The following is a 26,364-nucleotide window of genomic DNA, read 5'->3' on the forward strand; positions in this document are numbered from 1 at the left end:
GTCTGAAGGAACAAGAGTGGAGAAAACAACATTTTCTCTAGAAATCTGGGACTTGCCCACCCACAAAGAACTTATCAAAGTCAGCCTTAGCCAAGCAGACCAACATTTTCTGGGTAGACTTGTCAACCTGAATCTATATGATATGATATGATATGATATGATATGATATGATATGATATGATATATTAGATTAGATTAGACTACATTAGATTAGGATTGGATTCTATATCATATTATTACATTCATATTATATGGAAAGTGACAAATAGTAGGCCTACTTATAAAATAGAGGCACAAAAAGCCTTAAATCAACAAATAGTTAAAAATATGTAATATCCAAATTTGCAAAATATGCAAAATCTTAATGACACCAAAACAAAAATAAAGTCACCCAATTTTCACTTTTTGTATTTGTAAACCTAGTGGATTTAGATCATGTTTACTAGGTCAGCTGAATCATCCACTACCACTGTGTAAACAAAACATACACAACCTCGGTACAGTAATTAGGCTCCATAAGACACTTTCAATTATATATATGTAATTGAGTGCAATGCATTTGTTGTGCTTAATGACTATGTAATATGTAATAATGCCTATGTAATATGTAACAGGCAGCATTTTTAATGTAACATAACATTATGCATCGATATGATCTGCGAAAGTAGCCTCTCGAAGTGAGATACAAACCAGACCGAAGTTCAAAGTATCAGCGGTGGAGGATTTCAGTGCAAATCATCGACGTGAAAAGTTTAAGATTGGTGTAAGCGGTCTACTGTAAAAGTTCTAAAAATAAATAATAAATCTTTTCAAAAAGTTCCATAAAGTTTACCTTCGAACTGGTCTCAGTCTGTCAACTCGATCGAGCTGCAGCTGTAGGGTTTGACTTGAGTCTGTCCAAGTGTCACATGGTGTAGCATGGGCCGGGTCTGATATAATGTTTCCATTGGTCTAACGCTGGGATCCTGCCGGCTGCTACAGTAGCAAGCTGTAGTGTATCCATAGCAAACAAAATGTAGCCTAACGTTACATATCTAATAAAGACACTACCTCACACCTTTTCTTCATATTCATACATAATGTATTTTAAAATTGTCCATCAGGAGAATTAAATAACAATATCGAGTTATGGTGATACACAATGTTGTCTAAAATAATGAGATTAAAATTAATCACACCATGAAAATGATGTGGAATTTTTTTATTATTTAGTTTTGTTGTAAAAAAAATTGTTTATTATATGTCAGCAGATATTGTCATATATCAATATAAACAATATAATATCATATATGCAATTTCTAAAGATGATCGTGATGTCCATTTTGTATACTACTACTACTACTACAACTAATTACAATACTACTGACAGAGTTCCAAAGAGTTTACAAGACAGAAAGTCCCATGTAAGTTAGTGCACTGGTTGGTCAGAGGATGGACGGGGCCTTGAAGGCACCACTTCCTCCTCAGCCAGCCAGTATTTCTCTCTCCATCCATCAGTTGTATGTATCGTTAGCCCAGTTAGCTGCACACCAGGCCACAGCGGCCGGTGCATCCCCAGCTTCCAGCCATGGCGTTGGTTACTCTACAGCGGTCCCCGACCCCAAGCGCCGCATCCACCGCCAGCACCACCACAACGACCGCGGGGGAGGTAAGTCTGCACCTGGGTAAAAAAAGATGCTCCAGGGTGGTGAGGTGTTCGTGGAAGCGCTGAGGATGTGGGAGATGTTGCTGGAGATAGGCCCGCTGAATGAAGCTAAGTTAGCATCTTTGGGCAACGTATTATGCTAGGTGGCTAGCTAGCTAGCAAACGTTCTTGGTTATTGATAACCAAAAATGTAAATGTATTGCCGGCTACCGCACACGCCAATATAGCTAACTGCTAGATTTTTAGAAAACTGGACAGGATAGCAAACACAATATTCTGAAATTTGGTCAAGGGTTAGAGATAAAGAAGGACCAAGTAGCTTAGGTTAGCAAGTATGAATGATGGAAGCTGTAGCTAACTGTTTATGATGTGATTGGCTGACATTGCAATAATGTAGCTGTTTTTTTCTGAACATTATATCATACAGTTTGCCTGGCACATCACCGGCACGACAATAACAGGGTCACTGCTGATGCTGCTGCAGTCCACCCACTGCTAACTGCACGTTATTTATGTTATTACAAAATCTAACATTTGGCCGTTGTGATCCAATAGCTTGGTCTAGCTAAGTCCGATAGTAAAATGATGGCTCCTGCCCAGGCAGGGAGACAGTCAACCATTAACACACGTTATTTCCATGCAGTTGTGGTGTCCTGCCTTCATCCCTCTGACAAGGAAAGGGAAGGGATGTCTGGGATTTCCAGACTGGTAAACAGTCATGTGGAAAAAGGCGAGACCTAACTCTTGCTCATACTCCAAGCTAGCTTCAGAGGCTCACGATTTGAGCTTTTCAGTTCCTCATAACTCAAAGCAAGAATCAGTGGTCGTGTTCCCCACTGAACTGTTATCATAAAAAGATAATTTCCCCATGACATTTTCAACTGCAGTGATGTCCCTCCCAGACAGAAAGCTATCTGTGATAATCACACTGTCTTCACCACCAGATGGGGGCGCTAACTACTAACTAGAGACGAGGAGGCTCACCTCAGTCCACCCTGTGGGACTGCATAGGCAGATGAGACTCCAGATCTGTAGGTGGATTTATTTGCAACCACCAGTGTTTACGTTAACTTTGGGTTAGAGCTGGGTTTATTTAAAATGAACTTTGGTAAAAAGATTTTGTTTCAGGACCAGGGTGTTCAAAACCACTCAGCATTTTAATTCCATGGTGTAGCAGTTTATCACATAGTTATTACCTATTGCAATGCGAATGGCCCTTTTAATGGTAGTAGTGTGTTAGTTTGACAAGCTTCAGTGTGATGTTCCCGTAACTCACTGTCGTTCTGGATCAGTCAGTGTGGTGAGGTGGGACAGATAAAGCTCACAGGAGGCTGCTGCAGCTATGATGTCATCTACTCCTGAGGGGGGGGTGGGGTGGGGAGGGGTGGTGTGGTGGAGCCACTACTGTAGGATGGGGAGGAAAAGAGAATGGAGGTGAAAATGGATTTAGATTTTAGTTATATTATTTCACCCTTAGTTCTACAATATCATAGTTATCTGTTACAGGCTGCTTCGCTCTCCTTGCAGTCAATTGCCTTTTCTTTTCTCCCGTCCTCCCTAGAGGTGATAGTCTCCCTTTTCTGTATATTGTAGCCTGCTGCTTTTGCTAGTTTTTTGTTTTTTTCCACTGTGCTGCTGAATTATGGCTGGAACTTCACTTGCAGCGACTGCATATTGGCGGCTATAGGATTACCCTGACAGTGAACTGAAGCATGTCTTAAAACACTCAGACTTGCCCCTCCCTTGTTTCAGTGGCCAACCGTAGTCTTTTATCAATTTCCGTGCCTTTGTTTCATTCAGGACATTTTGTTTCCCTGACTTATGCTTTATATATGAGCATGTAGGCTAGGTATTATTCCAGTCACTATTTTGATTGTATTCATCAGACGTGGATGAAAAAGGTCTCCATAAAACATAATCATGGTTAATATCACTTTTGGTGCTTTTGGTGCACCGCCTTATACAGCAAATGGGAACTTGCGGTTAACATTTTACAATAGGTGAAACACTGGCTTACTCCTCCAGCCTTCCTAACCCTTACTTTCTGCTCCCTTAGAGGCTAAACTTAACCCTATACTCTACTGTCCCTACACAATGCATCCTTCCTTCTGCGGTGAAACTTAGTGACCCCATTCCCACTATTTTGTGCCACTCACCTCTCTCAGGGTGGAAAGTGGGTGAACACATATGAGGTGTCATATTGCTGTTATGATAACATTTGTTAGACTGTTTTTCTTCTTATATAGGCCATGGAACAATTACACAGCTTGGTCACAGATCATTTAATTACAAGAGAGTTAGGAGTATCTTTCATAAAAACTTTGGGCTTTGGAGAATTTGTTCAGTCTGTGCTACACCAACAGTGAGATTTAGTACCAGTCTAATTTGTACGAAACATTAGCAGCACTTTTTGGTCTTGTGCCGTGATAAATTTGGTACATTCACATTCTAGACAAAAAAACATAACACACTTTGTATTATCACCTATAGCATCTCTTGTGTGGGCCACCTTATCAGTACATATCCATTATCAAGACTTATGATCTGGTAAAATAGAGACAAGCCTAAGCCTCTCTCTAGGTGGTGGAGCCTTTGTAGTATTAAATTCATGATATATTTCCCTCTTATCTGTATTACAGGATTTTGGGAGTGATGATGAACGGCGAATAAATCAGAGGTAAGTTTGGTTTAGCACTTCTCCTCAAATGTTGCATGGTACATGGCAAAGTAGGTCAGATATAGGCAGGTGTTATTACCATTTATTGGTTGCATCTGTCTTTGAGTCATTTGGTGAAATCTGGAATGATGGCAGACTGGTTCCCAAAAGACAGCTGACTGCCAATGTAATAAAACATCTGCCTGTCTGTCTATGTGGTAGAGTCATCGATTCCTTGTTTTTACAAACCATGTTGTTCTCAGTAGTCTCGCACGCAGCATGTTCATACTGATACTGTAGGTATGTGTATAGTTTTTCACCACTTAAAGTTTAGAGAACTAGTTTTAGAAACAGTGTGTTATCAGCTGAGTCACTTAAACTAGTTCTGCCACACTGTGCATGCACACTGTAAATGTATGGCAGTAGCTTGTTGTGAGTGTGTGTGGCTTTGTTGTCTTTGAAGTAAAGATTTGTGTTTTAGAAACTGACAGAGTGACAAGTGTTCAAACCTGAAGTCAGCTTTCTGTGCAACTGTTAGAAGGCAGTAGCAGAGTCCCTGGGGCTGTTTCAAGTAGTTTGCTTGTTTCAAGGAGAGATCTTTCAAGTAAGATTAACTGATACTTTCACCTTTTCCTTTTATTATGCAACATACTGTATTTATAGAAATTCAGACTTAAGTCTGGGGCTATGTGACCTAAATATGACCTAAATATGTCACATTTAGAAAAGAGGTCATGTTCACCAAGCCAGAAATGTCATTTTTACTTTCATTTTTACTTCAGTAAACTAAAATATTTCTTCCTTGAAGTTATCTTCAGTTATCATCCAAATTAATGAGGTTCTATCTGGGTTGTGTCAAAGTTCAATTTGTGTCTGACAGTTTAAGAACAAAGACTAGCTTGGCATTGTCCATATGATCTGTAATGGGTCTATATGTTAAGCTCTGTAGTGGGGTTAAATACCAGGGAAGCCTCTCGAAGGAGTGGCAAAACATCTTCAACTCTTAATTTTAAGTCCAGTGGTCCAGTTTTGATTGTTTTGGACAGATTGTAGATGATATTCGGTAAGACAGATCAGAGGTCCATCAATGAAACAATGATTAACCAGTGGAGACAGTCACAACTTGTAGCCTAAGTATCTAGGTATAAAGATTGACCAGCTGAAATTTAAGTATACTGTGCAACAGCTAAGATTTGAAAAAGCAAACAAAAGTGTTCACGTAAGAGTAATGTTGTTATGCTAGTTGTAATTATTAATTGATTTGTTGTAATTATGCTTGTTATGCTTGAGTAAGACCATTCTGAGAAAAGACATGGCTGTTCTCACCACATGATCCCACCTCTCTTTAGGCTGTTTTGTCCCCTGTTCTTTTGTGTGCATCAGACATTATAGTGGTTTTGTTCCCACAGTAAACAGGATGCCTGAAAGCAGGCTACAGCTTCCTGCCACACTGTGTCTCAAGATAAAGAGAAAGAGAGGTAGTGGCCAGCCTATTGTATAGAAGAGAACAGTGTCTCTATTTGGCCTTGTAGTTACACTGACCAACATATAACTGGACTCTGATCTCAGGACACTCAGACATCTTAGGATATCAAAGCTGTTCTTCTGCTTCAGCAATTCCTTCCATTTAACAAGATGAAAACAAAATTAGACCATGATGCATAAAAGCAGCATGGATACCTGCCTACAAACGTTTTCATTCTTTCCGCAGTTTTTCATGTATATTGATTATAGCCTTCTAAAACATTTTCATGGTCTGGGGGTCATGGGAAGCTAAAGCACTGTTGTGACCTTATTATAAAATGCCATCAGTCAAAGCAAATAAGTCATTCTGAGGATAGTTTTCTCTTCAGTTATGCAATAGCTTATGCGATGTCCTTAAGCGATGCGTCTGTGCGGGAATGATCTATGCATGATGCGAGTCCTGTCTTGCCTCCAGAGTACTGCAAATTTTCTGAGGGACTGGCAAACCCCATTATGCAATTAAATTGCCAATAAATGCACCTCTTATGTAATTCAGCATGTTGAGTTTTCTTTTACTTGACAGGCGGAATTTTTCGTAGCTCAGGCACTACTAAATTAGCACAGCAGATAGATAGCCACATTAATTGACAGCTATGTGACTGCCAAGTGGGAGTATTTGCACTTGCTGTTCCCTACTGAACTTGATAATGATGACGAGCCCAAGGGGTTGATGGAGGCCAACATAAACATCATGCAGGTGTCAGCGGCACTGTACCAAGGAATGATTTCATCTCACAACATGGTACACAGCAGCGTTAGGCAAGAAACAGAATGGAGCCAGAAGTGAGTGTTGGTGTGTGTACGTGCGTGTGTGTGTGTGTGTGCGTGTGGCGTGCGGTGCTTGGATTGGGGAGGGGAGGGGGGATTTAGCATGGAGGTTGAGAAGAGGGCTCTGTAGGTGATGAACTCCACAAACTTTTATCTCATGAGGTTAACTCCTATTTCTAATGTGAATTCCATTTGAACTTTATGCAACACTTCTTCACTTAAAAAGCACACGTCAAGACTGCTGGTGATAAAAATGTCATAATATGTCTGTTACGGAATATATACAGTTGACTCCCTTTGGGTTTAAATGTTAAAAATGTTTGGAAAGGCCCAGGCTGTTATTGTGGGTGCTGTGCAGGCCAGCCATCCCTCTCTCCCCCCGACACCTGAGGAGGTTCGTTCCCCCCTGTACCCCCTCCTTCTCCCCCCGTTCTCCCCTTACCCCTTTCAGCAGTGTCAGTGAGAAAATGCCAACATTATGCAACCCGACAGCCCCAAGAGGAGGCTTTTCTTCCATTGTGCTGGTGTGTGCAAACCGCTCTGAAACCATGAATAACCCAGCCTGGTGACTGCTTCTGTGTAGCCTCTTTGTAGTGAGTCCTCGGTGTAATCCACCGCACTTCTCACATACACCTGGTGATTCAGAACAGTGGCTTACAGGACATCTGGTTCTGTTTGGCCCCATCCAGGTCCATCTGGCTACTGCTGCAACAGCTAGCTATGCTCTAACCCTGTAACATGGGCGCTGCCATCACTCCTGCCTGCTGCTTCTGACGCTGGCCTCAAATCAAGAAGCACCATCTGTATCTGACCCAGTCCCTCCACTACTGGATGCTCCTGACACGTTCAGCTGTCTGAATTTTCACCTGGAACATCAGCCAGCAGAATATCTGTTAGTGACCAGGTTTTACAGAGGTTGTCCTGAAGAGATAGGGCTATCTTGTTATCTGTGTCGCAGAGTCATTGCTTGTGTTTGTGTCAGCAAATCCTTCCAGATTAACAGAGTAGTGCAACTTCATTGTGTGTGTGTGTGTGTGTGTGTGCTTGGTGAGAGAGCGAGAGTGAGAAACACAGTTAAGGCCTACTTTATACTAGCCTACCCATAACTGGGACTAATTTGTAGGCTCAATTCCAACAATTCTTTTGGACGGCCATTCCAGGATTATATTTCATTTTCTTCTTGTCAGCAATGTATTTCCCTCTCATTTTACCACTACAAATAACAGTGACAGTTGTTCCTTCGGCAGTTCCTACTTAACCTAGTAATATAACACATTGCGGTCTGTTTGCAGTAGATCGACGTGAGTGACAGGCGACACTGGCCACTTAAAGGAGAGAGACAGGATAATCCCTCCCTTTATAAGCCTGAGTGTAATGAGATTGGGAGTTTTGGGAGATTTGCCAGTTCTTGCTGCCCTTTCTATCCATGCTTGGCCTATGTGTGAAGCTCCCTGGCAGCACTGCCTTGGATTCAGTTGACCCATAGGGTGGCATGCAGATCAAGACATCCCATTAGGAAGGTTTGGCCAACATTCCTCTGTCCTCTTTTTGTCTTCCCCAATTGATGAAAGTTGTCTTGCTTGTCAGAGAGAGAGAGAGAGAGGGAGAGGGAGAGGGAGAGGGAGAGAGTTTTTTGTTGGACAGCAATGCAAGATCCTGAATCTGGACATGTTTTGCATTGCTAAAGTGGGAACCCCTTGCTCACTTTCTACTAAAAAGTAGGCCATTGTTTGAGAGCTGTGTCAGGCCTGATGGAGGAGGACAGTAAACAATCACAGAGTTCATGCTCAAGGAAGAGGAAATCCAAAGCCTGAATTCCACTGGATTCATTGCCCTCCCTAGCCTTCTGTCTGTTTGTTTGCTTATGTTTATGTTCAAGAGCAAAAGGGAGTTTGACTCTGTGTGTGAGTGTGTGAGAGAGAGCGTGAGATTGACTCAGTTTCTGTTAGAGGCTGTATGTGTGTAGTTGTAGTTGTAGGAGTGTGTAGCTTGTGTGTGCGGGAGAAAGAGAGTGGAATCGACTGCGTTTCTGTGAGTGGGTGAGTGTGTGTAGCCTATACGCTATGTTAAAGAGAGTGTGAGGGAAGGAGAAGGCAAGCACAGCCCTCTCTGCCTCAGGCTGCGGGTGGAGACTCTGCAGCAAGTCGCTCCAGGCAGGAGTCTGACTGTACTCTTCCTCACAGCTCTTCTCACTCAAACACGGGGAGACGCACAGATGAGGGAGGAGGGGACAGAGGGAGTGGCATCTGAACAGACGGCGCTTTTCCACTGAACAGCACAGATGAGTGCAGACTGTCAGTCAGTCTGTCACTCAGAAGCGTGGGCCAAGCCTGAAACAGTCTGTCTTCATCTGCGCTTTGCTCTGTCACTGTTCGTTGGAGGCTGATGAAGAGGAGGTAGCTCGTACCGGAGAGGCCTGGGTTCGCTCCGGTCAACAGGATGCATCTGGTTGTAGAGTCCATTCAGGAGGCTGCGATGAAGATGATACCCTATTTTGTGGAGAACGCTGTGTTGACCCAGAGTGAAATATGCCGCATGTGAGTTTTGAGAGTCTTTTAAAGTGGGGTGGGAACTGCTACTAACAAGGTCTTTCACTGATGAAATTTGAGGACAGTTAATATGAAACTTGACTAAGGTTTGGCCTACTTCCTTTGAGCTCAGTAGTTATGTTTTTGAGAATTGAATTCATGTACTGATTGACTTTTTACAGTTATTTTAAGTCCCAATGTTACTAGTTCACTGTAAGAGTAAGAATGTTGGCTCTTGAATTGATTTTTCGTTGTCATTTTGCTACAAAGGCACGGTATCATATCAGACCAACAAACTGAATCAGTAAGTGAACTTGCCCAGTTGATGTGAGATAGTGGACTACAGTAAAAATAAGCTATCATTCAACAGCAGTTGTTATTCAATGGGATGAGGTGCACAAAACATAGTATTAGCCTGTATTCCTACCACTCTTCATCTGTCTGACCTGATAATCTTTTGGCATCAATGGGACAAGCCCGTGTCTTTGTCTGTCTATGGGGTATCGGCACCGTAGGTTGTAATCATGTGGAATCATTGAGGCTATCTGGCAAGCTTTCTGTCACCGTCTTTGTTTGCCTTGATACCAGATGTATTTTTAGCCCTAGTGTTTGTGGAGAAGCTGATAGCAGGGTGCTGGAGGGCAAGAGACACCAGAGCCGTGGCTATTTAATTAGGCTGTCTGAGTATGGTCTGCAAAGCAGTGGGACAGCTTTTGATTTACACACCAGGAGAAGTTTCACACTTGCTCCGATTTCACAAGAATGCACCTTTGAAGGGATTTGTACTGGTAAGTTTCAGGTATCACGTACTAAGTCCTGTGAACCCAAAGTTGCCCTACCCGTTGAAATAGGTGGAATGAGCAGTAGGGGTTTGTACACAGTACTGCAGCGTTGGGTCTGTAGCCCTCGTCTTCCCCCTGCTACTGCAGCTCTTGCCTCATAATATCCATCATTCCCTGACAGGAGAGCCTCCTGACAGCCCCATAAATCTCTAAGAGGATAGACAGAACAAAAAAAAACAAAAGTGAGACAAAAGCTCTTGTGATGAGTGTCCACCCCCGTGCTCTGTTACTGTGGAACTTTGTTTCTGTGGTATTGGGGGTGTTGGGATTTTATTGTGAGGCGCACAAAATGGGTCCATTGTTCCTACAAAATCATCTGTTTGGTCTTCTGTACTGGACTCTGGAAGTCCAGTCAGAGAGAGCTGGTTGTGGGAGCTTTGTGTGGGATGAGGGGGGGTTCATTGTTGGTTCTTGACCCTCAGCGGACACAAAAATGTGATGCTGAAATGTTTAGCTCATGACTTCATTTAGATTGTATTAAAAAGGATATTCATAAACAATTCTTAAAACCCGAAGATGTTTGGTTAGTGTTTTCTGTAGAGTTTTTTGTTGATGGGGGCTGTGGAGGGAGTTTTGGTTCTGAGACCCCGGTTTGCTCCTGGGCTCATTCCAGGATCAACTCCAGGAGGTGTTGCAGTTTAAGACTTGCTCTTAATGTCGCAATATATGTCATGATATATGGACAACTTTGGAATTATAATTGTAAATTTTATGGTGAGCAATAAGGCCAGATAATGAATTTTAAAATTTATGAACATTTTTCTAGCTGTCGGAGCCACCGCAGCACACCAGGGTTTGGTACCTGTTTGGGATTTGTTTTGTTCCAGTCTCTCATCACCCCTGTATTTAATGATGTCCTGGTTTGCCAGACTGCACACACAGAATACGTAGGGTATGTGTTCCACTCTGCTGCCAGGTAGATTTATGAATGTGCTCAGACTGTCATTCTGTAAGCACAGTGAAATGGAATGATTGAAGCCCTGAGGAAACACCTCCGTTCCACTTGCACTGCAGTTCCTTACTTATGTCATCGGCAGATCGCTCAAAAGCCCATAAACAGGCTGGATTTTGAAGGCAGGTGTGAATTGTTAATTGCTGCTTTTTCAGCCATCGGGAATGTTAAGCATCACAAACAACTGCAGTTAGGTCAATTATTTAGGTCTGTATTGCATTAGGCCAAGCCAGCAGAGAGTTGACAAGTCAAATCAGAATGCAGCCCATGCAGCAGGAAAAAAAAGCCAGATAAGCACTCAGGATCAAAGCTTGATTCATGGCTGCTGCAGACCTGAAGTCTCCCTCTCTAATGTGGCAACTGGGCTTTTTCAGTTGGCTGTTGTGTAATGTACTGGCAGCAGACAACCATGATTTATGCTCGTCTCATTGCCTAGGTCTTCTGAACTGAACCTCTCTACTAAAACCGAATACTTAATTTGTCTCGTGTCCCACTTCTCAGCCTCCACTCACTGTGCACTGAACTAGGAGTGATGATTCTAGCAAACAGGTGGGACACAGTCCCATTTGGAGCCTAAGTGCTGAGCTGTGGCCCTGCAGCATGGTGTCTGATGCACATTGTCTGTGTTGTAACGCTTCTAACTCATGTCTCCCATCTGTTTCGCAGCCTGAGCGAGAGCTTCTTTATGGTGAAGGGCGCTGCTCTCTTCCTGCAGCAGGGCAGCAGTCCCCAGGGCCAGAAAGCACATCCACACCACAAGCATGCAGGTGAGAACCACAAGGCGTGACACCAACAAAGCACAGCTGGAGTTCATACTGTTTGGAAAACTGCTTTGTATACATCCTCTACCCAAACTATAGTTTTGAGCTCATCAATCTCAGACAGTCAAGCTGTTATTTAGTCTAGGTTATGCAGTGCATCTGTCTGATAAGTTTATGTGCGGCGCTCCCAAACACTACAGCAGATGTTTGTACCTGAGGTGAGGAAGAGGGAGGCTGCCTTGTTGATAAGCATGTTCCAGACGTATAGCTTAGGCAGATTAGTGATTAAGTCTAATGCATGGTAGAACTTCTGTTCACGATTAAGAAAGGACCCATAGTGTTTGTGTCACCTATGTGTCCTCTCTTGTCCTCACTGTGCTAGCTTAATTGATGGGTGCACAATGTACATGACTATTCTCAGCTATGGAAACTCCTAGACGTATAGTGTGTGTGTGTGTGTGTGTGTGTGTGTGTGTGTGTGTGTACGTGTGCGTGTGTGTGTGTGCGTGTGTGCTGGTGTCTCTGTTGCTTTAATTGTTAAAGTGAATTGAGTTGGAAGTTGGAACAGTTTGTGGCACAATGTAAATGGCAGCCAACAGCCAACATTGAAAGTTGGCTGTTGGCCTACATCAAGTGTTTACACATAGTTATTGAAAGAATCTACAGTTCTGCACATATTAGAGAAAGCAACAGGGCGTTCACACTGTGAGCAGCTTGGCTGATCTGACTGATTGTAGGCAGTGCAAGAGGATCTGATTCCATCCATGTAGTGTTCTCCTGCAGCTACAGAGGCAAATCATGTATTTGTGTTGCTCTGTTATCGCCTGTCATAATGTTACATTGTTTTAATGAGTTAACATTGCTAGATGGCAAGCACTAAGTAGGTAGCATCAATTAAAAATAAACAGAAGAAAACTCACTAAAATAACTTTCAGGCCTATCATCGTCCCCAAACATGCAACCATTCTCCAAGCATTGTTTTTGAGACATTTATACCTGTAGTCTTTCAAATAAAAGTTATAGAGAACTAGGAAGCTTGGAATGGCTGTAATCAATTTCTCACCCATTTTCCCTTGCCCAGCAGAACTATTGTATACTATATGAAATCTATATCTATTGCGACTGCGAACACTTTGTGGCCAACTTTTCTTGACCGACAAGCTTGTTTATCGTGTTGCTCACAGTCTAAACGCATGGTAAGAGTTGGCTTTGGGAAATGAACTGGCCAAGGTCTTTTATCAGAGGCTGTTTTCAAAGCCCATGGTAAATGTTTCAAAGACACAGGGCTGGCCTGACGGTCTACTGGCATCATGGGAAATAAACACCAGCCACCAGCCCAAATGCTTCCAGGTCTTTGGCTGTGGCTGGCAGGTTTGTCTACTTTACCAGACACTTTGTCAGGTAACCCACCAAGTTGCAGGTCCTGCTTTGTTCTGAAAAACTGCGGCTGCGAAAATACTTCTGGGATTTCCCAGCAACTGTGGCCTACAGACGAAAAAGATGATGAGATGACTTAAGCAAACTGCTTGCCAAAGCTATTCCTGCTCCATGAGCTGGTGCCCTACTGTCAGAGCAGCAGCAGCATGATGGGGCTAGACTTAAAGAGGAGTACCACTCAGTAAGAATGCACACAGTTCACATATCATACGGCCTAGACCAGTTCAGACAGTCTTGGTGAACATGAACATCTCTCTAACAGGCTGAAAAAACACCTAGACAACAACACTATAATCTCTGATACCACACCAGTGTGCAGCTCAGAGCTACTACATTGATAGTAACTGACTTTGTGGATTCATCCAATGTTAAAAAGTGTGCCGTGATCACAAGAAAATCATCACAAAAATGGTCACAGTCATTCTCTCCATTTTTCTCAATTTTCTCTGTAAAGCTGTATTTTGTTGTGACATCACAGATTACAGCTCTTGTTTTCAGGGTAGCGGAGTTGGTAAATGTTCACTACTAATACGGAGTAAACTGTCTTAAGGTACCTTATTTCAAAGCTGAAATCCAGTGGTCAGTCAAGGCTGCCAGTTGAACTGGCCTGAACCATCCACATGATAACGTTGACACGTGATACATAATTTTCTGGAGATATATTTATGTTTCTGGGTATGACCGAGCACCTCTGCGCTGGACTGCCTGAGGAGAACTCTCATAGCTTCCAGCTGTTTTTATTCAGAACAGATGCCAATTTGGCTACCATATATGTAGAGCTATTTGAACTAAGGCCTTGTACACACTTGACTTTTAAAACAGTTACAGATACAGTCTGGCCCATCAAAACCATAAAAAACACACTTTGAGAGGTTATACAGTGAACAGCTATGGACTTGTAGGCTCACGCACACTGCATGAAATTAGTTCCAGACTGATCTCTAAGAGAATCAATTATTCTGTTGAGTTTCAGTTATTCAACTATAATATGTAACACAACATTTTAGAATATTTTAGGAAATGTGTGTGCAGTCTTCAACTCAGTAAGCAGTGAGGAACGATTCATATGGATGTCATCCTCACTGACAGTGTTGCAGTAGTTGCATTGTCAATCGCAACACAAAATGAGTCTTATATGTTTTTTGCACTTTGTGAATATAGTTTGAGTTTTTTTTTTTTTTAATCATTAAGCTAAAAGGTTTCCAAAATCAAACCATTCAAAATATAGGCTACAAATGTCTGCAAAGCCAAAGAGTAACCTGCTGTGGGAGGGACGTGTCTACTATGAGGCCATGAATCATGAGACCCAGAAGGTACATGGCCAGGGAGAGAGCCTGGCACTTTCTGTTTCTTACTGGAAGCTGTAATTAAAACCAGCCAGGATGACATGATTTGTCTACCTGTTGTGACACACTGAGACATAGTTGGCTCCCCTTCTACAGCTACCTACCACTGCTGTTGGTAGAGCTGTCATGTTACCTCCCTCCACACCCTGTTTTATTATCCCACTTCCCTGGGTTACCTTACCTCAAACCTGGCACAGCGAACACCAAGAGCTGTCAGCGGAACAAAGGGACGATCTCTAGATGGGGGTTTGAGGGTGATCAGTTTGCTTATAACAAGAAGGAAAATTATCTTCAATTCATTGCACTGCATTGTATTAACAACACAATTCAGCTGATAAGACAACAATGAACAGGGTATACTTTATTATGATTTCCATGGAGTCATTAATTGGGTGTAGATTTCAGAGTTGAACACCAGGGAGCACTGTTCCTTCACATACCTTCACCAACTAGAGCAATGCCTTGAATTGTATCAGCTCATTGTGTATTCCCTAGCATCATTACATTCTCATTAATATTCTCACTCAGTATTGCCGAAGTGGAATTGGCTGGATTTTCTTTGGATCTTCTGTTTCAGGTCAAGATCTATCAGCTGTATGACTAGGTATTTTTATAATCACATGATACCAAACAGCCACAGATTGTCACGGATCTATTTGCTCTATGATCTTTCTCAACAGGCGACTTACCTCAGCACCTGCAGGTGATGATAAACATCCTTCGTTCGGAGGACAGAATCAAACTGGTGAGAGACGGCATACGTACGCACACACATACAAAAACACACACAGGCCAGTGACTAACACCCTGGCGCTCTGTCATAGCAAACCTTCCTGAATGCATTTTATTGTGTACTTAAGACTCTCATTTGCTCACTATAATTATTAGCTCATGAGAGCATGTTTGAACACACTCAGGAGAGCATTACCAAATGTTTCCATGGTGTGTGTGTATCTGTATGTGTTTGTGTGAAATTGTGTTTGTTCGTTTTATGTTTACCACCACTGTGCTCTCACACTTTTTTTTAGGGCTCAGTCACCTTATTACATCCAGTTTGCGATGCATTTTTGGGTCAGCGCATAGGATCTGCCCTTATTGGCACCTCCAGAGCATTGGCTGTTGTGTAACTTCCAGTCATGGTGCATGTTTGCTAACTACCTTGGCTTCATTTGAATGAAGTAGGGTTCGACCGATAGGGGTTTTTGAAGGCCGATACTGATACCAATATTTTTGTACTGAAGTTGCCGATAGCCGATATTTTGTGCTGATATTCAATATATTTAAATTTCATCATTTTCATGCCAAAATGACATGCATTCAATGTTTACCCCAGAATTTTACTCTTGGTCGGGTGGAAGAGCCTCTGTAACAGTATTTAGGCCATGTGACACTAAAACGCTCCATTGAAACCCACACTAATGACATTTATTTAGGGCTAGCAGCTCTTGAAGGCAGTGTGACCCACCCCATTTATTCAATGACAGGCAAATTATTTGATAGACTACTATCAAAACCTATACATATCGGTCTAACCCTAGAATGAAGCCCATGCATTCACCTCAGTGAATGAGATTGAGCGTACTACCTATTTCATATTGCAATACAGTATTTTTCCTGTACATGGCTCACGATAATGGTAAAGGAATACAGTAGGAGAGTATACTTGTTGGCCAGTAATGGATGGCACTGGAAGTTGATGTGACTTGTGTCTACCCCGTCCAGGCGGTGCGGTTGGAGAGTGCGTGGTCGGATCGCGTGCGGTACATGGTGGTGGTGTACACCAGCGGGCGACAGGACACAGAGGAGAACATCCTGCTGGGAATGGACTTCACCAGCAAGGACTGGTACGAACGAGCCCGCTGTGTGTGGCTGTATCATCACTGTATGCCAGATATAGACAGATACCTTTTAAAGGCGAACACCACTCCATTTAAGAACTGATATATTCATTTATGTAATGTGTGGACATAACATGTGGACTATTGAGGAAAGTCCAGTTCATATTTGTGAATGTGAACAACTCTTTCCCGCAGAAGTACGCCTCAAACCCAGTCTGGAGCTGCACATACTTGAAAGGCACACAGATTTTGTGTACAGACAGAATGTTATTTTAAGTTTTTTGCCCAAATGAGCTTCAGTGTTCTATGGCAGAGTTGTCAGTTCTGAACCAGAAAATGTACCGCTTGTAGCACAGAAAATCTCACTTGACGGCAGGCGCCTTTGTCATCTTTCTCCATTAATTCACACATTAGTTCACAGATATTCACTGAGATGTCCTAGAACACATGAACAACAGGAAAGCCTGAAATTGAGTGTTTTTCCCCCCCTTTTAAGTTGTGGCATACATAAACTAACATGTTAAATGTGATTTCCTCGTTGCAGATGAACCATTTCAGAGAAAAGCAGAGTTTTGTAGTTGCTTGGTTTTTAATTTTGACTTTTCCCTGCCAGCAAAAGCTGTTCGATCGGCATGGTGCTGCCTCTGTGGAGTGACACAAAGATCCATCTGGATGGAGATGGGTGAGTTTTTACTCTTACCCCTGCTGTCAGGACAGACACCACACAGCAACAGCATTTAGTGATATTGATCTACCTCTTAGTTGACAATGCATCTACATCTGAGACTGTGAATATAATACTAGAATATTGTACTGTAGATAGATAGGTAGGTGTGTGGGTAGGTAGGTAAGTATGTGCATCAATACTTTATTTAACCTAGAGGGAAATAAAATTGCTAGCAATGCAATTGCAATACTAGTATTGTATTAAATGTAATGATGTATTGCAGTAGATCCGTGGCGCTCCAGCTCGGGGAATGACCATCTGTTTTGTTTGCTCCTCAGGGGGTTTACTGTGAACACAGCAAGTCGGACTCATGTCTTCAAACCTGTGTCAGTACAGGCTATGTGGTGAGTAATAAACAACCTATGGAGCCACGGTGGCTGTCTACAAAAGTTTTGGGTGATGAATCAGTCTCACACACAACAATAAATCTTCTGATTGTATGTGATAAACATTTGTGCCACTCCACTGCAAAAGAGCCGTAGGTTGAGGTAATGCTTATTCATTCTGCCACCTGCTGGTACAGAGATGCATGTGCATAGAATTGCATAGAGCCTTTCCAGATTGTAGACAGCATGGTCGTTTGATTACTTTTAATATCATTAGCCGTAAGGTCCGACTTATTTGTCTGAGAATGAATCAATCGACTACAGCTCTGACAATTATTTTTCCAAACCACCACCATCTAGGTCAGCTCTGCAAGTCCTGCACAAGGCATGCGAGGTGTCCCGCAGGTACAACTACTTCCCTGGAGGTATGGCCCTCACTTGGATAGGCTACTATGAGAGCTGCATCGCTTCAGAGCAGAGCTGCATCAACGAGTGGAACGCCATGAAAGACTTGGAGACCACGAGGCCAGATTCGCCCACCATGTTTGTCGACAAGTCAGTGAACAGAAATCCACTCAGATCAGATCCATACAGGAGCCTGATGTAAAGGCTAACCTACTCACTCATATACTAGCTGTTGAAATGCTACTTTTGTGTGAGTGTTGTCTAATAGTCAGATTTTAATGAGACTTTATCTTTGGTAGGCCTTCAGAGAGGGAGAGGACAGAGTGCCTTATTAAAGCCAAACTCAGAAGCATCATGATGTGCCAGGATCTTGAGAATGTCACCTCCAAACAGGTAAATAGAACACACACACACACACACACACACAATTTAACATTTCTTTATTGTGATTTCATTTTTATTGCAGTTTTTCATGTTTATAGTATATCACAAAATACAGTAACAGCAAATTTGTTGATGGTAACACATTTCACACATAGTTAATATATGTACATGTTCACAATTTTATTACATAGCCACATTTACATTTCATTGTTTTATGACGTAAACACAACCCAGTTGTCTTCTTGGACACATGTATGTGAGTCACACTGTAAATATTTTTTGGATATTATTTTGTTGTTATTCCTAATTAGAGGAATCTATTTTATACTATTTCCCTGTAATTGCTTCCTTGCTGGCTACAAATAGTAACATATCAAGGTATTACCCACTCCATAGCACTGTTATATTTTCAAGGCACACAGTATAACTCTGTAAGTCTTGGGTATGTCATGGCCTAGAATTATATTCACCACTGCATAAACAATATCCCCAAATAAGGTATAAAATGTGTGTATGTTTTTAAGGCAAGAGTTCACAAGAGTAAACTTCTCCCAGCGAGGAGGTTACTGTGATCAAGTGCTTTACAGCAAACGCATTACAGCAATAGAACAAAAACCTCCACACAAATCAACTTATACTGTATAACATTTGATGTTTATGATCTAATGCCGGAGCTCTCTTTGTCAGATCCGTACAGAGCTGGAGCAGCATATGAACTGCAACCTGAAGGAGTACAAAGAGTTCATCGACAATGAGATGCTGCTGATCCTGGGTCAGATGGACAAGGCCACGCTCATCTTTGACCACCTCTACCTGGTGGGACACTTGATATCGCCTCTCGCCTCTTCTGTTGTTTCCCTTGAATAGCTTGTATAGACTGATTCTGTCCTGTCCAACCCAATTAAAGACTAATCTTGCCTGTGAAATAATTGTTTTTGGAGAAAAAAAGAACAATTACACAGAGTGGAAAAATGCTGAGTATAAACAGTATTTTTCCTCATTTGTTTGTAGGGATCTGAATGGAATGCATCTAATTTGGAGGAGCTGCAAGAGACAGGGTAATTTATTTTATGTTGTGCCGGAGCAAAGATAACCTCATTTAAGACGTATTTTTATTGTGATTTGAGCAAGTAAGAATGTTGTTGATGGAAGAGTGTCCATTAACAGAATCTTTCCTCCCCAGGGTGGGCTATATCCTCAATGTCACCAGGGAGATAGACAACTTCTTTCCAGGCACATTCAGTTATCACAACATACGCGTCTACGATGAAGAGGCCACTGACCTGCTGGCTCACTGGAATGAGACGTACAACTTTATTGTTAAAGCCAAGTGAGTCCTGAATGGAACAGAAAACACATTATAGAGACACCCCATTATCACTGGAGACAAACTGTTAAAATCTCATTTCCCACATTTATTCTTTCAGAACATAACAGACCGCAAGCATGGCGTTGGAAACCTAATCCAAAACATTACTTTTTATCATCTGTCGGTTATGAAGTTGAATCAGGAGGTTATCTCCAAAAAACAGGAGCAAAGCCAATTTTTTCTCAGCTAGTGAACTCTCTCACTCCCTCTTTCTTTCTTTTTTTTTCATTTTGATTCTCCCAAATAGGAAGAACCGCTCCAAGTGTCTGGTCCACTGCAAGATGGGCGTCAGTCGGTCTGCCTCCACAGTCATTGCTTACGCCATGAAAGAGTATGGCTGGTCGCTAGAGAAGGCTTACAGCTTTGTCAAGCAGAAGAGGAGCATCACACGACCCAACGCAGGTTTCATGAGACAGCTGGCGGAGTACGAGGGCATCCTGGATGCCAGGTAAACCTCCCCCCAAACCTCACTGTGTGTGTGTGTGTGTACATGTGCGTGTGTGTGTGTGTATGTGCGGTAATAATGAAACCCTAAACAGCGTTGTTCCCTTTTTGTATCATGAGTTCTATTCCATCTATTGTGTATACTAGTTGTTTGTTCTCAGTTGACCTGTTTTATGACTTCTGCTCTTCTCCTGCTCACTGTATTTCTGGTTTTCCAGTAAACAGCGTCACAACAAGCTGTGGCGTCCAGACCCAGACTGTGAGATGGCAGAGGGGCAGCAGGCCCAGTGTTGTGGAGGGGAGGAGGCAGGCCACCTGACCCCAGAGCCAGGCATGTCCCCCTGCTGTGAGGAGGCGCTGTCTGATAAGGGGGCGGCATGCCTCACCCCATGCAGGACTGTTGCACTGGAGATAGACCCCGCCTACAACAACTATTACTTCCGCCGGCTCTCTGACTCGGCCCTGGACAGTGAGCCGTCAACACCGGTGCGTGGCCCTCCTCTCCTGAATATGGACAAAGTCTTCATAGAAATAGAGGATGTGGAGCGGGACGCCCTACTGGATGATGAGAACTTTGAGGGGCGTGAAGGCCCGCCGCTACCCCACTTTGCGCCTACAGGGGAGGGTACAGCTGCCCAGACCTGCTGTCGGGGTCCTGAGCCCCTGGAGGAACTGCGTCTGAGGCTGGAGTTTAGCACGGTGGAGGAAGAGGATGAGGAGGAGGTACAAAAAGAGGAGGCGGAGATGGAGGTACTCATGCAACCTGATGGCGGAGGGGGTGGGGGAGGAGCAGGCGAAGAGGAAACGCAAGATTTGGAGGTAGAAGGGGATACAGAGGGTAACGGGATGGACCTGGCAACCCTGAATGAGAATTCCAACAACAACAACCACTTGAGCTCCCCGCATATCCTCAATGTAAGTTCAGGAAATAGGCTTGAACATAGTGTTGCATTATACAATTTGAGATCTACATTGTAATACGTTGTAGAAAATGGATAACCTAAATTTCAGAGTGGAAACCCTGTTAATCTTCTGGAGCATTTGTAACTTCATAAAATCCAGCTTGTAGGAATTACCCCTTTCCCTCTGCCCCTTAATTCTTCCTTTCTCTCTGCATTTAGGAAAATGCTCCTTCAAACGCTCATCCAGTTGATCCTTCTATGCCGTCTCGGTGGGATTGTCAGTCCACGCAGAAAGAAGAATCTCCGGTCCTGGTTGCTAAGCTTTGCCTTAACCCCGATCCTCTTGAAGTCCCAAGTGCTTCAGTGCCGCAATCCTTTACCTCTTCTGATGGCGTAATTCCTTCAGTGGGACTGCTGTGTCCCTGTGGCCCTCTGTGTGACTGTGCCAACTGTGCTGCCTCACCTCCTACAGCTCCACCTGACACTGACAGAGAGGGGCAGCCAGGAGACTCACTGCACTCAGTGGAGCCTGAGGATAGTGGTGATCTGCTGGAAGTAAAGACTGAGAGTGAGGAGCGGCAGTCCCCGGAGGCCTCTGAGGCTCTTCCTGAGCTGATGAAAATGGATTTGGAGGAAGAGAAGCCTGGAGTGGCCTGCTACCTTGGCCAGCAGCAGGAGACCCTTGTGCAGCTGCAGAGGTCCGGACTGGTCCGCCGCCGGGCCGAGAGACTAGAGAGGCTTTCAGGTTTATCCCAGGAGAGCCTCCATGCTCTGCAGCCTTTGCATGCGTGCCGAGAACCCAAGAAGAGTTCGCTTCACACAGAGGAGGAAGAGGAGCTCTCTGGCTTCACCGGGGACTTCCCTAAATCTTCCACACCATGCCAAGTGCGGCTAGAGCCACTGGTGGTGCCACTGACCAATGAGGCCTTGTTGGGGGTGGTGGGGTCTGGGTTGCTCACACCCACCTCCTCGCCTCACGGCTCCACCCTGACACGTAGCTCCAGCAGTGACAGTCTGCGCAGCGTGAGGGGGAAACCGGGCCTAGTGCGTCAAAGAGCGCAGGAGATTGAGGCACGCATGCGTCTGGCGGGCCTCACCGTGCCGTCGAGGCTCAAACGCTCCAACTCGCTGGCCAAGCTGGGCAGCCTCAATCTCTCCTCTGACGACCTGTGCTCAGCCTGCTCCTCAGATGCAGGCACCCTCCTGCTCCTCTCCCTGTCCCCGGAGCCAGACCCCAGCCCAGAGTGGGACTGCCCCACCACCTCTGCCCAGCCCCGGCCCTGCAAGGACTGGCACACTCCAGAGAGAGCGCTACCAGGGGAGCCCAGAAGCTGACAGGAAGGATGGGGGTATACTCCTCCACCCATCCCTTCATCTCTCACTCTGGGGAGCTGGAGAGGGTTGGACAGATTCTGGAGAGGGGAGAGAGAGAGAGAAAGTTGAGTCTTAGGAAACAGATGAAAATATGTGTGCCAATATGATTGGCCTGTCAATTAATGGAACCTGCAAAAAACAATGCCAACCTTTGTTGTGAGGAGTGTTGTGCCCAGCAACACCCTCCTTTGCCACTTTGTTTCCGATACTGCTGTTCACAGTGATGAGTCATATTGCTGTATCTGACAAGTGTGTAAAGCCATCAGTTCACCTCTAACTTGGTTTGATTCATGGACACAAAAGTGCCTTACCTGTGAGACCAGAGGCACAGAGCTGTGTGCTGCTGCAGTATGAGAGGGGAGGGGACATTCTGTAACCCTTAACTTTACAGTCTGTTTTAAGCTGTTAGTACCTGGTATCTACCAAACTATGGTGAGGTATCCATTGGCACTTGAGTTATTTTTACCTGTCTGGTACATAGTGGTACATTGATGAACTTGAGTCACTCAGTGAATCTTGAAAGAAAGCAAAGTGTTAAATAAGTAATTGTAAAGTTGTTTACCACACAATTTATGCTTAGATGCTAGAGGGTTGTAAAATAAAGGGTTACCTCATGGTACATTCATGGAGTTCTTTCTCAGATGAACACTGGGCTAGAGTTTTAATTCAGTTCATTTATTGATGTTGTCGAGTTATGTAAGGAAATCCATGTTGAACTCAATGCAGAAATGTGTGTTCATGCATCAATGCATAGCTGTATGTGAGTCTGTGAGTGAGTGAATGGGATGAGAGTGAGAGAGAAGGTTTTGGCTTTCTCTTGCTAGAGGCACGCTCACTGAGTGTTATCAAAAAAACAGTTTGTGGTTCCTTTGCACTGCTTTTCATGAGTGGATACTGGCACACAACAAGCTATCTTCCAAAATAACATTAGAATAATGTTATTGACCTCATCATTCCCTACAATGCTATTGGGAATGCAGGGTGAGGAGTCACACTGCATGGCTTGGAATCATCCTATAATGCAAGCACCTGTGGTGACAAAAACAGTCAAATCATATAATGTGAAACTTAGTTTTTTCCCTGGCTAAAGCCGTCTGAACATCTTTGATATGATATAAAAACTCAAAAATATTCAAATCTGTACGTCCAAATCTTCTATACCTTATCCTATTTGTTACTCCTTGAGGGTTGCCAACATTTTAAACTCATTGTGCTCTTTGAAATGTGGAAGACCAAAGTTCTACGGCTGTCCCGACAAATTGGATACACCATTGAAGCTGTACAAAATATGTGAATCATTATGTCAATCATGTATGTATTTAAACGCTGTTACATCTTTTTGCACCTTTGGGAGAAACGAAAGAGAGACTCATCAATGAATTTTAAAGCTTTTGTCACACTGATGTGACAATGATCACAATAGGTTACTTCACAGTTTTGTAACCATTTTCTTTTTATATTTAAGTATGCAGTAACTTTTGTACTGTACATTTGCTGTAGTTTGAATGCATATTGCACTTTTTATGTTGGTTAAAATAATGTACTGTATGTGTTTATTATGGAAATAAACATTTCTTTTACATAATATCACAGGGACCCTGTTTGTTCTTTTACAGGTGAAAGTATTGTGTATAAAACTAATAGCATTGGCCATTTAAAATTGATTCAATCTATACACTGTTGCTATCAATTTGCTAATTGAGAAATAAACAGCAGCACCACAGGGAAATCGGGATACACAATGAGAGCTTTTGCATATATTTACACATCTCTTTATATTCATCACTCAGGCAAAACGGCAGTGGGTTGATAAATCTGCACAGTCACACTGAGAAACAGTGGCTTGATTGCCACAGCTGACTGTTTAACATAGAGTTCTTTCTATTTGGGTAAACTAAATATAACTAGCCCTGGGCTAAAAAGCGCTTCACACAGGCAAATTCCAAAGTGGGATAACCCCGACTTTAGCCCAGGGATAGCTGGCCCTGCTCCGGAGCAGGGTTAACCCCGACTTTTCAGGGTTATCCCCAGAAAATTGTTTAAAACCAGGGTTATACAGTATGTTGGCTGTGTGAACAGGGTTAGAACACTTTTGTGTCACTTGTGTGTTCAATCAAATCAAACTTCTCCTTCAGAACAGCAACGATGCATGGCATTCCTGGGCTCAAGTGTTTTTATTACCATAGAATATTCAGACATGTAAGCCCTGGGCTAACAAGAATGCTGTGTGAATCGTTAGCCCTGGGCTAAGAGTTAGCCATGGGTTAAATGTCTGTGTGTGAACAGGGGTTAAGCTAACCCTGGGCCAACTGTTAGCCCAGGGTTAAGATAACCCTAGGCTAAGAATGTGCTGTGTGAAAAGCCCTAATATTACTTTACTGACTTGACTGTGATGGTCTGCATCCTGAAATGGCATTACATCATAATGCCCCCATCTGTATACCTTGGCAAGAAACTGGCTTTCTAACAGCCAGGTTATATAACATTTGGCTGCCCATCCCCGTTTGCATGACATCAATGAAACACTTAAGTTGCACGCTCTTGTTCCTCCTGGCCTGTATGGCTGTGTGTGTGTGCGTGTGTGTGTGGTGTGTGTGTGTGTGTGTGTGTGTGCGCGTGTGTGTGTGTGTGTGTGTGTGAACAGTAGGCCTCATTTCATAAAATGAAATGGCATGTGTGTATAGTGGGGCGTTGCAGCAGCAAAGCTGTTCTTTTGCGATGTTGGTATGTGAATTGACAATTGATGGTGTTAAACCTTTCATCGTCTATTTTTTATGCATGTACATGAAACTTGAAACTGCAACTGTATGCGTGTCAGTGGAGTTGCTGGGAATGTGAAAATGTAAACCAGCCACACAAATATCAGAGCTTATGTGAAGCCTCTCCTATAAAACTCTCTGACTAACCTAAATGTGTAGACATTTAAATAACAGAAGGATCAAATAAGAAACGTATAAAACTGTCATCTTTAGTGAGCCAACAAGCCAGTGGATTCTCTTCTGACTTCTGACTTCTGTCTTCTGATGATTTTAAAATGGGGAAAGATCAACTGAAGTCTGGACGAGGCTTTTCTTTTGCATTACAATGATGCAACTTCCTAAGAGTGCCCTATTACACTTTTCAAACACAAACATGAAAGCACCGGTTGCCAGGAGCATTTGGACCACGAGCTGCCTGTCTGTCAGCACAGCAGCCCTCAGAATCTATACTAACTGGGTGTGGGCCGGCCCCTCTTCCCCTTCTTCTGCCTGTGCTGCTGGTGAATTCTTGGCTGCCATACCTCCGCTTTTGTTTTATTATCTGAGCGAGTATCCTGTTTTGGATGTTACTATAGAGACCAAGAGAAACAGAGAAAATTCACAGCTATTTTTCAGGTCATTTCCCTCCCTCCCGGTAAGACAGACCCAGGTTGGTTGCCGTCTCTTTAAGTTACTACTCACCATCCAGCCCAGACACACTCCACAAGCATTCTTTCACTGTCTCCTACTTCTCTCAACTTGTTTCCTGGCATGAAATTGCATGTACAGGCTGTGGCAGCGCAAACAGTGTTGGGTAAGGAAGAGAGAAGGAAGGAGGACATTCCTCATATTCACTCTAATGAGGTTGAGGAGTTATAGGACTGTCAGGATCTGAGCTGGTGATAAAACATGATACCATACAGTTTTGTTCCCTCTCTCCCACTTAGACAACTGGGAAAAAGTTCACCACTCACATCTCTAAAAAAAAAACTCAGCACAGGTTCATACCCAAAACACACTCCATGTGCCTGACTGAACGTAAACAAAAGTTTAGATGGAGTTATCAAAGAGAATATATGTCCTAGGCTTCTCAACACAGGAAAAAGTAAACCTAAAAGTAAGAGTTTTCCCTGATTGTATTAGTCAAATGTGCTGTGACATCACATGGCCGGAATATAAGGCTCCCATTGCTTGTGCAATTGAGGGAGGACTGAACATCACCAAACAACCAACAAAGAGCACTCTGTCAGTCCTGGGAGATCATCGACTCGGCGACGTCTAACTGGTAAGTGTCAACCCCGATAGACCTGGATATGATAGGAGAGATCAATATCATATCCATCACATTGCAATAGCAGTGACCTGTCATGTGTCAGGCCCAGCTCTATGTCTTATGCT

At 43.3% G+C, this 26,364-nt stretch overlaps 1 protein-coding gene across 1 annotated transcript; it reads left to right on the forward strand.

Moving 5' to 3' along the window:
- The first annotated feature begins 1,533 nt into the window (after window positions 1-1,533).
- ssh1a (slingshot protein phosphatase 1a) lies at window positions 1,534-23,729 on the forward strand. Its single transcript, XM_071899699.1, has 15 exons — window positions 1,534-1,648; window positions 4,285-4,322; window positions 11,582-11,682; window positions 15,140-15,204; window positions 16,182-16,303; window positions 16,911-16,979; window positions 17,303-17,368; window positions 17,711-17,905; window positions 18,055-18,148; window positions 18,827-18,955; window positions 19,151-19,197; window positions 19,323-19,469; window positions 19,756-19,956; window positions 20,171-20,867; window positions 21,074-23,729. Exons 1-15 carry the CDS (start codon window positions 1,568-1,570, stop codon window positions 22,187-22,189), a joined length of 3,168 nt encoding a protein of 1,055 aa, XP_071755800.1. The 5' UTR covers window positions 1,534-1,567; the 3' UTR covers window positions 22,190-23,729.
- The last annotated feature ends 2,635 nt before the right edge of the window (window positions 23,730-26,364 follow it).

The sequence above is a fragment of the Centroberyx gerrardi genome, chromosome 8, assembly GCF_048128805.1.
Source record: "Centroberyx gerrardi isolate f3 chromosome 8, fCenGer3.hap1.cur.20231027, whole genome shotgun sequence".
Taxonomy (NCBI): domain Eukaryota; kingdom Metazoa; phylum Chordata; class Actinopteri; order Beryciformes; family Berycidae; genus Centroberyx; species Centroberyx gerrardi.

Bases quoted from the DNA above. Each gene is read 5' to 3' on its own strand.
- ssh1a (XM_071899699.1), top strand. From the start codon at position 1,568: ATGGCGTTGGTTACTCTACAGCGGTCCCCGACCCCAAGCGCCGCATCC. The intron at 17,369-17,710 runs GTGAGTAATAAA...ACCACCATCTAG, and splicing joins GTGTCAGTACAGGCTATGTG to GTCAGCTCTGCAAGTCCTGC. The intron at 17,906-18,054 runs GTCAGTGAACAG...TATCTTTGGTAG, and splicing joins CCCACCATGTTTGTCGACAA to GCCTTCAGAGAGGGAGAGGA.